Source organism: Neltuma alba, unplaced genomic scaffold (genome assembly GCF_004799145.2).
Source record: "Neltuma alba isolate B1F8T4 unplaced genomic scaffold, ASM479914v2 tig00012263_pilon, whole genome shotgun sequence".
In the NCBI taxonomy this organism is placed as follows: domain Eukaryota; kingdom Viridiplantae; phylum Streptophyta; class Magnoliopsida; order Fabales; family Fabaceae; genus Neltuma; species Neltuma alba.
The window spans coordinates 181,496-191,713 of NW_021636789.1; the positions used below are offsets into that span (position 1 = coordinate 181,496).

The window sequence follows — 10,218 nt, forward strand, 5'->3', positions numbered from 1 at the left end:
CACATTTTTCAGTCCTATTTATAAAGTAGTGAGAGAAATTTTTTATATAGATCTATAATTTTACCATCATATTAACTTTATTTATATAAAATATAATGTACATTCAACAAGAATAAAGTTAAAAAAATTGTTAAATTATAAACAAGTCAATAAAATTTAAAATCTTACTTGGCCTATATAAAACGTATTGAAAATAACTTACAATATCAAAAGAGTATAATGGGCAGAAGACCAGATTTCTCCACTCATCAGCCTACAACCAATTAACCATTTAAATCTGTTTCCACTGCCATTCAATATAATTAATAAATATATATAAAAATCTGGAACAATGACATGCCTCAAACCATCTAATCAACAACAATAATAATAAAAAATCTGTTTGAAAGTCTAGATATCCGTCTTCCATAAAGTGAAAGTCCAAAAATGCCCCGCGTCTCAGACATCTTTATTCACTATCCGGAACGGGTGTCCAAGGGCAATCTGTACAATTTAAGTCGGTGAATATTTTATGGAAGCAACATACTCATACAAAGTAAAAATAAATAGTTAAATACTTATCACCTAGAAACTCTGGCGACTTGCGTCACTCCAAGTAGGCCCGAGTCGGCCATGTTCATCAGGCATCAGACTTCTCCTAGAATCGCTCGTTTAATTTTGGCCCACTGCATGCTCATTGGGTTTCTCGTTTGGACGACATGTCCCGATCCCACTCTGCCATCACAAAACCTGAACACCGCCAATTTCGTAAAGGACGTTAAAACTCCTCAGTCTTCCATGCAAACTTCTACCCCTTTTGGGCTTTTTACCCTTCAACAAGCAACATCAAAAATTCAGACACAGGGTAGGCGTTGCCACAGCTCTGTAGCTCAGGCAGACAGCTCAGCTTCCCCCGGAAGATTCCCTCCAGTCCCTACCTCCCGGTCACTTCACGTGCTGCGCTTTGCCTGTTTTCCTTGAATGCTCTCCGTTCGGTCCTTCCCTCTGTCTCTTCACTATGTTATGCCGATATCCAATTTCATTGTCCCAGTATCTAAATGTAAGTAGACAGTGGACACTTTCCATCACCTGGCAATAACTGTATTGCTGAAATAAGTGAACTTCATACCAAACCTGTCCCCATCCCAAATATATGTTCTTGTAGAGGAAAGCTATTAGCGGGAAGTCAACACGATTCTATCCCTGATAACAGATGTAGTTCCAAATTCCATCAAACCATGCCACCCTACGAAACTGTTCCATGCTCCCCAGCAGCGCTTTCCTCTACACTTCTTTGTATTAACTCCTCATATGCTCTCACAGAGTTCTCAGTAAATCTCTCCATGGCCTCAAAAATGCGCTGCAAGCTAGCCTGTAGACTGCTGCTTTTATCACTCTGATATATAATATTTTCGGAAACTGAGAGACCCTTACCGTCACCGGATGCCAGAACCATTTGCCGCTCTAATGCTTGAATTTGCTTCTGTATCCTCTGATCATCTTTATCTAAATGTTTGACTTTTCTCTCAAGATCCTTGTTAACCATCAACTGCTGGTGCATTTCTAGCCTATCTTGTTCCCATATCTGAAGCACACTCATGGTCAACACACGCATTGAATCAACCACTTCTTTTTCAGATATTCTCTCTAATGCTTGGGACCACTGATTACAGATTACAAATATAGGAGGAGCACCGATTCTACTGGGGGAGAAGGGGACTATGCCATCAGGTGTTTCTTCAGGCTCATATAGGAGACACCTTAGAAGCCAATTATTCAATGCTCTAACATAACCCTTCTGGGCGCTAACCCAGCTAGAAAATTGGAAAGTCCAATTGATAAGTTCTTGTTCAAGCTCCTTTGTGGCTAAAAGATGACCATCACCATTCTTCTTTCTGGATCGAATGGAACCCAATATTCTGGCTTCTCTAATTGCTTCACACTGATTACGGTGGCACTCAAGCATGGATTTCCACATCCTTGTCAACCTGATTAAGAAGAATGTAAACGTATTTCATCAACAAACAGTGAAATGTGTAGATAAAAAAAAATCCGAAACTTAATGACTACATGACAACATGAGCATGCAGCAACTTATTTATAATCACTCTGATAAACACTGATTCCCAATTAAGTAGCACAATCACTGCCTCTGTCTTGCTTCCTTGTATGGTGATCAACCTGGTAGTGTTGTCATTCAATACAGAGGGATAATTGCCAAACCACCCACCCCAAAAAATAAATAAATAAATAAAAGCCGCCCCTTAAGTTGTAAAAATATCCACAGTACAATATCAAACAATAAGTCCCCAGTCATATTAAGTGCCACATTCTTGATAAACCCATCTAATCATTCTGGATAACACCTTAATATCCAAACTTTTCTTAACGAGCTCCAGGTAAAGCCATTTCTAGACTAATTTCTTCAGGGTTCAAACCATTTCCTTACAAAGGAATGAAGGATAAGTTTCTTTGTCCAACTGAACATACAAAGAAATTTGGACGGGCTAATACAGTATGTAGAACAGAAAATAAAATGGGGTTGTGGACCTTCATTAGAGGTAGTAACAAGTCCAGTGAAAATTTATAAGAAATAATGATGGATAAACCAGAGACTTGCTTCCATCAGAGATCATTTAATGCAACCTTGTTTAACAACTCCATTAGCACCCATGGCAAAAGTTCACCACCTAGAATGCAGCAATAATCTCATTGTTCTACTCTTATTGCCCCAAATTAGGAGTCATATTATCTGGTCAAAATGTGAATCATGTGTTATGACAATCAAGCAGTTTCCATTGACGTTATAATAAGGAAAGGGATGAAAAAAATATGACAACCGACATCAGTTCAAATTATGAGAAGAAATTACTCCCAACATATAGTCATTTACCAATCCAAGTCAAATTTCTAAAAAGTTGCCCCCTAACTCCACCCAGAAAAATTTTTCAAGGCTCAAAAAATACCAGATAGCCAACCACCAATAGAGACAACAATAAACCATATAAACAACAGGACAAGAAGCTCATAACTTCACATACCCATGGATTAATTCATTCAGCTGAGGCCACAGCTCTTCATCCCTGATCTTGTTTATCGTCATAGAAATCCGATCAACAACCTGAATTGCCATTCTTATTTTTGCGGACAGACTCCTTACTAACGTTTGAGTTGAGTCAACTTTGTGAAAATCAGCACCCCTTTCATCCATACGCTTCAGCTTACGACACTTCTTATCATGCATGACCCGCATCTTTTCCTCAGCCTGCAAAGACATAAGCATTAAAAGAACACCCTTAGAAAATACAAGCAATGATTAACAATAGTACATTTCAGTATATTGCCGCAGAAAGTGGTCATAAGAAATCAGATGAAAGCACAGGTACAATACATATTACACTACACCACGAAGTTAAATAATCTGATAGGGGGATTGAATGCAAATTAAATCTGATTGGTAAATTGAAGGTCCACGTCCATCAGAAACAACACAAAAATACTGACATAAAATCTATCTAGAGAAAATCATGGACTTTAAGACATAAAAGAGGCGTTCTTCTAATTGTCTTCATTTGCAGGTAACACAAGGGCAGACACAATTACAGAACAACGGGCCATGAATTTCATCCCACCCAAGTTTGGTGTTCATATCAACGAAATTATTAGAGCTCAAAATTATTACCCCTTCGTTGGTCCCTAAACACGCACGGACGAATATACGTATTTCCAGCTTAGGTACAAACCTACTAGAAAATTAAACTAAAACAAATAGAACCAATATGTCATACAAAGTTAAAGAAAATATTTATAAATTAAATTAAGACAAAGATAAAAATAAACTATGAACCAGATATCACATACCTTGACTTCATCATAGAGTTTCTTCTCCCAAAGATAAAGCTTCTGCAATGTAGAAGAAAGATTGCGTGATCGCATCATTATATCGCCATCAAAATCCAAGTTACTAGGACCAGCCTTGTCAATGGCGGATGTAGATTCAGCACTTTTAGAAGTAGAAGGTTGCGAAGCCACCATGGACAATGAGGGAGCAACTGCATGCAACATCTTGGAAGAAGCTGCTTTATCAAGTTCGGTTGCACGCATGATCCAGGGGCCGGAAAAAGAGTTTCAAGTCAGCAATAAAATAAAATTCAAGTCATAAATTTGAACAAATGAATCCATCGACCTGTGTTGTCAGGCACAAATCTAGGCATGACAGCTCACAGAATTTACACGAACATCCAAAGATCAAAGCACGATAATAATTAAGGATAAGCGAAACAGAGAAACTGAAAATAAGCTAGACTTAGTGGACTTGCGGAAGAGAATCAAATCTCTAACCTTGATAAGCGCCATACTTTTTATTGTAAGGAAGCTTCCCCGCCTCAAGCATCTTTGCAATCTCGGTGCCCGACTCAGATGCCCTCCGGAACTGAACCTCAATCTCTCTGGCTACTTCAAATGCATCCCGTGTGCCACTGCGGCCTCGGAATGCAGCACCTCCACCCCGCTCCTTAGACCTCTCGTCGCCATCAACGACTTTCTTATCTACCACATGCACCTCATATTCCACCCCATCATTCTCCATCGAAACACTCGGCCTGTTCTGGTAAACTGAAGCCTCTGTCCTGTCAACTTCGTCGTTTTCTGAGGGCTTCGAATGATTTCCAGCACCCCCATCCACGAACTTTTGATCCCCATGCACTTCTTTAACGACTTCGTGTTGGTAATCCTCGTCTTCCAAATCAGGAATGCCCTCTTCCTCTCTCACTTCCTTTGAGTCCCGACTAGGAGTGTACTGATTATAGTATCTATCATCATTATCAAAAAAGTTGAGAAAATCCCAAGTTGAAGGCCTTGGCGGTGATGGCGGAGGTGGTGGCTTGGATGTGGAAGCAGCCGGCTGCGACAAGGAAGACCCATAAGGAGGAGGGGAAGCAAAATACCCATTACCCCCACCGGCATAAGTCGGATATCCATCGTGGGGATAAAAATTAGGATGCATACTGGGGTGCGGATAAGGGTAAGAGGAAGATGAAGATTCGCCCATATAAACAGTCTCGGGGCTGATAGGCTTCTGCTCAAACACCACGGAAGGCGTGGGTTTATTCTTCATGAAATTCATATGCATATAACCTTGGCCAGGAAAGGAAGCAAGACCCGGGCGATCTGAATGGTTGATGTAATTGATCGGGGGATGGTCAGGATGGGCATGTAAGGGGGAGGAATGACCGGAATGATGAAGGGAACCCAATTCATGGTCGTCTTCGTCTTCATCAGAATCGGACTGGAAGTGGAGATGAGATCCAGAATTGGAATGGGAGAGGTGAGGGGGCGAAGGAGAAGAAGTATCCACTTGCTTACCAGCAGCAGTAACCACAGAATCGACCTTCTTGGAAGGAGGAAGATTTAGCTCGGGGGATGAGGGAGGAGAAGAGGAAGTAGGGAAATCCACATGAATAAAACGATGCAAGGAATGGCCAATAGATTGAAGGGAGCTAATATAGGCCATGTGAGCGGCGGAAAGAGCATAGCGCTGGTGAATAGCTTCGTCGAGGAAGGAACAGCGCTGGCGGCAGAGAGAGACGGCAGGGAGATCGTCGAGCTTGGAGCTGGCGCAGCCCATCAGTAAGAAAGAGAAAAAAAGAAAAAAGAATTAACGAAAGAGGGGGATGGGAAGGAGTGGGAGAAAAACAGGAAGCATGGCGGGGATGGTGATTGGGAGCAGAAATTAGATTAGTGTCTTAGGGTTTGTTAGGCAGGGGAAGAGAAGAGGGAGCGGGGGGGAAAAGCAGGGGAATCTTTTGCCAGCGCGGAGTCCGTCGTCGGCTTGTACTGGATTGTAGCAGAAAAGAAAGAGAGAGATGGAACGCACTGTGACTGGGGGGGGGGGGGGGGGAGAGAGAGTGCGTCGGTGTAAATGATTTGCTTGCGGCCACTGGTGGTAATGCCTATCAATGTCTCACTGGGTGCGTTAAGTTTCTAGTCCCTCTCTTTCCTTTTCTTTTCTTTTTTGCCAATCCAGGCTCTCATTATTTACGATTCATTTTCCGCCCTTTTTCTTTTCGGATTCTCTGTATATTTCTTTTGCATAACCGATTTTCCCGGTCCAGTTCCCGCATAACGCTCTCCCCCTCCCCCCCCCCCCCAAAAAAAAAATTTTGTTTTGTTTTCAATTATTTATTATTATTCTACAATTTAAACAAAATACTAATCCTCTTTCTGTTACTTTGTCCTCGTGGAACATGGGTATGAAAAGATCATTTTATCCTTCATTTGTAAACGACGATGCATTGACCAAGTGTTTACCCGAGAAATAATTTTTTTGATTAGATAATATTAAATTCATTTTCACTAATTACCTTTCCGGATATATATAATTAAATGACAGATTTTTCGCACAAAGTGGAAACAAGATGGATAGGTTAATTTAAATAGATTTTTTTTATATCTTATATAATTTAATAATTTTCTTGATATATACATATACTACTCCTCCGGTCCTTAATATAAGACCTAATTGTTGAGTTAATTTTGGTCCTAAATATAAGACTCATTTCTCATATTTATCAATTTTCTCTAAATTACTTCTATAGATACTCCCTCAACTATAATCTAGTAGAAGAGGGAGATGAGGTGTTAAGAAATATGATTATGGTGTTTTTTCAATTAACGTGTCACATTTCTTATAATTAACTAACTTACATTTTTCACTAAAAAAAAACTAACTTATCTAACTTCCTTAATCTAATCAAATTAGTTAAATGGGTCTTATATTAAGGACCCGAAGAGTATTAATTAAAACACACATGATTTACAAATTAAGAGAGAGGGGGATTGCAGTATACAATGAAAATAGGATTGAATCAGAAAATAGTGTATCCCCGGTCTGTATAGATCCCACTTTAGGCATGATAGATGGTTTGAGAAATTAAAAGGATATTTCGGTGAAAATTAAACCATAATTTTAAAAATGATTTTACAGTATACAAAGTAAGAATGTGAGAGGAGTTTGTCTCGATTTTTTAAAAATGCTTCTTAATTAAACCAAACAGCCCCTGAGTATAATATTAAATTTAATTCGGCTGGCAGTGGGGAATGGCAATATGCTGAATAATATTTTATATCCGTGGAGCGTTAATTATTTTGTGTGACATATAAAGAATTCTTTGCGGTGAGCTTGGGAGTCACATTGGTTATAATTGTGAATTGGCCTGTGATATCAAATTAGGAGCGGATCGAGCACTGCAACTTTGATTGCATCATGATCAGGCGAGCAGTACCTTCACATGTGATCCGATTCAAAAAGGGATCGGAGAGATGCGAGTGCGAAGCCTGAACACTCGGATACAGCTCCATTCATTTGAAACACTTCCAGTTCCAGCTATTTTGAGAGCCCGTCCACAGAGACCAAGCTTTGAAACAACATCCCAGCCACTAGGAGCACCTCATTTCACAAATTTCTCTTTCACACTTATCGAATAGGGCGAACATTAATCGCTGAGTTTTAAGATAGTTCAAAATTCAAGAATTGAATGGCATGGAGTTATGATTTTTCACCTCGTGCATATTGAAAATATAGATAATAACGCTGTATTTTATTTCATCTCTTTCACACGTGCAATTTAAAATCCAAATTACAACCTGTTATAATTTTGAATTTCTTGCTCCCGTGCAAATTGAAAATTTGAACAGCGTAATTTTTTTCCCCCCAAAATGTACGCCATGTGCCTTATATAGTACTCCCTCCGTTCCTTATTATAAGAGACATTTGGTGCTTATGGCATGTTCCTATATATAAGAGACACTTAAAAGTTGTCTCTATTTTTTTGTGTTGATTTTCTATTTTACCCATATTTATTGTCTCCAACTCACACTCTCTCTCCTTCCCACTTCTCTTTCTTTTAATAAATTACCATTGTTCTCTCTCATGTTCTCTCTCCTTATTAATGAGGGTATTTTTGGAAAAAAAATATACTTTTTACATATTAATTGTTCTTAACTAATTTTAACTGTTTTTTTGATCAACGTAATTCGGTTATTCGTCTCTTATAATAAGGAACGGAGGGAGTATTATTTTAGCTATGACTTATTTTTCAATTTCTTAATCATTGTGCATAATAAATTTTATAGTTAACTTTACAAATTATTTCCGATTACAAATGAAACGGGCACCGAAGGCTCTCCTAGAAAAACAACGGTATATATAAATATATAAAATGGAGCGTCCAATGTACAGTATAATAGAATTTTTATTAAAAAAATTAAATTATAGTCTATAACTTATAAAAGTGTAATCCAATTAGACACGGTGCAGGATACGGGACCAGGGATGAAGCGTGTTCGGAACAGAAGCTGTGTTTCATTCATTTCCAAAACGGTGAGAAAAACGGACGATACTCCTCTTTTGGTGCTCCAATCAAATACTATACTTCGTATTATTATTATTGCTAATACTTTTCTTAAGATAGAAATAATACTCCTCCGGTCCTTATTATAAGACTCAATTTGACTTTTTATTTGGTCCTAATTATAAGACCTAATCCATTTTGTCTCTTATATTTATGCATTTTTTTCCAAGATAATCCTTTTAATAATGATAGTTTTAGCCAATATACTTAATTAGCAAGGATATTTTAGGAATGACAACACTTATTTATTATAAATAACCAACTTAACTTACTTCCTTAATTTCCTCAAATAAGTCAATTGGGTCTTATAATTAGGACCGGAGTAATACATTTCATCACCATATATAATAAAATATGCCTATAAGATTTATAAATAATAATACTTATTTATAAAACACTATATATCCAATATCGTCTCAGAGTCATATTAATTCACAACAATTACCAAAAAAAAAAAAAAAAAGAATTGGCTCGATGCAATTCATCTGAAATTCTATATAAATAATCGATTAAATGGATACATATTTACTTATCATGGTGATTGATTATAGACAAGAATGGATAAAATTACTAAATTGGATGGTACTATTTCCTGTTCTTAATATAATAGGTAGTTTAACTTTCAATTTGATCATAAGTATATGACATCTATTTATTTTATCGCTCATATTTATTTATTTATTTTAAAATAATTTCTAGTTGTGCATATTAAAGATTCTACTAAATGCTAATTTTAATTAATACAGAGATTTAGAGAAAACAATATTGATTACAAATAATTAATTTAATAAGTTTTTTTTAAACTACTCAAACTACTCAACTGAAGACAACCGATAATATATGGATCAAGCTTGAAAAGAAGAAAATAGATACGGAGAAGGACAGATACACAGACATCGGCATGGCGTGAGGAAGGAAGGCAGAAGGCATGCAGGACGACGGCAAAAGAAGTTGAAGAGAAGAACAACACGGCTGTGCTGTAATTACGGATATGCCCTCGTTGGTCTTTGAATTTGACTGACTCACGCCGCCGCCATATGCATTGCATGGCAGAATTGAATGCCCTCATGTCTCGCTCAGGCGCCTCGCAATTCTCTATCAGCCCATCATCCCACTTTTAGATTACTAATAATAATAATAATACCCTTCCGGTTTTAAATATAAGATTCTTATTATACTATAAGAATATTATATGTAGGACCAGAGGAGTAATAATTCATGCAATGTAAAATTGGCATGTATCAACAGTTGTGTGAACCAATTTTTGGAAGGTATATCTCATGTTTCTTTCTTTCTTTCTTTCTTTTGCCAAAACAAAATCTCTTGAAATGCAAAAATAGAATGACAAGAGAAAGTACAGAGCCGTGATGTAAGTAGCTAGCTGGTAAGAGTGTTTAGTTTTGAAATGGGGGGATGCATGCGCATATAACAAGGGCGTGCCCGCCCTCTCATCAAAATGCTGATAGCAATTAAATGAAATTAATAGTGCAACGTGACGTATAATGTAACTAGTGGGTATTTATAAAATTAGGAAAATAAACAAACTAGCTAACAAGTCGTCAAGTGTGAATGGACGAAGAGATGATGCTCAGAGAAGCCTCAAAAACACAAGTCCTACCTTCCTCTGATTTAAATACCAAAGCTTCGCTCTCTCTCTCTCTCTCTCTCTCTATATATATATATATATATATTAACCGATTAACAGAATGGGCATCATGCGTATAGATGTTGATAATGGGAAAAGTGACGCACGCATACAAGAATAAGAATACTGGTGGTTACGCGAAGTCAACTGTGAAAAGCACACGCCATTTGACCCCACCCCAAA

The 10,218-nt window shown here is 37.8% G+C and overlaps 1 protein-coding gene across 3 annotated transcripts; it reads right to left on the reverse strand.

Annotated features, from left to right (window-relative positions):
• Nucleotides 1–152: 152 nt before the first annotated feature.
• On the reverse strand, nucleotides 153–5,860 carry LOC114725719 (nitrate regulatory gene2 protein). 3 transcript variants are annotated; one of them, XR_003738438.1, is made up of 5 exons: nucleotides 4,321–5,860; nucleotides 3,841–4,058; nucleotides 3,021–3,244; nucleotides 565–1,967; nucleotides 153–483 (listed from the first exon to the last, which is right to left on the reverse strand). XR_003738438.1 is itself a non-coding variant. In XM_028912270.1 (4 exons), exons 1-4 carry the CDS (start codon nucleotides 5,603–5,605, stop codon nucleotides 1,226–1,228), a joined length of 2,466 nt encoding a protein of 821 aa, XP_028768103.1. In that variant the 5' UTR covers nucleotides 5,606–5,860; the 3' UTR covers nucleotides 153–1,225. The 3 variants fall into 3 exon arrangements, 2 of the variants coding, with proteins under 2 accessions (XP_028768103.1, XP_028768102.1); XM_028912270.1 differs by having other exon boundaries at nucleotides 153–1,967; nucleotides 3,841–4,055; XM_028912269.1 differs by having other exon boundaries at nucleotides 153–1,967.
• Between the last annotated feature and the right edge of the window lie 4,358 nt (nucleotides 5,861–10,218).

Coding starts and splice junctions, on each gene's coding strand:
- LOC114725719 (XM_028912269.1), bottom strand. CDS start 5,605: ATGGGCTGCGCCAGCTCCAAGCTCGACGATCTCCCTGCCGTCTCTCTC. Junction 4,059..4,320: donor AAAGTATGGCGCTTATCAAG/GTTAGAGATTTG, acceptor AACTTGATAAAG/CAGCTTCTTCCAAGATGTTG. Junction 3,245..3,840: donor AACTCTATGATGAAGTCAAG/GTATGTGATATC, acceptor ATGTCTTTGCAG/GCTGAGGAAAAGATGCGGGT.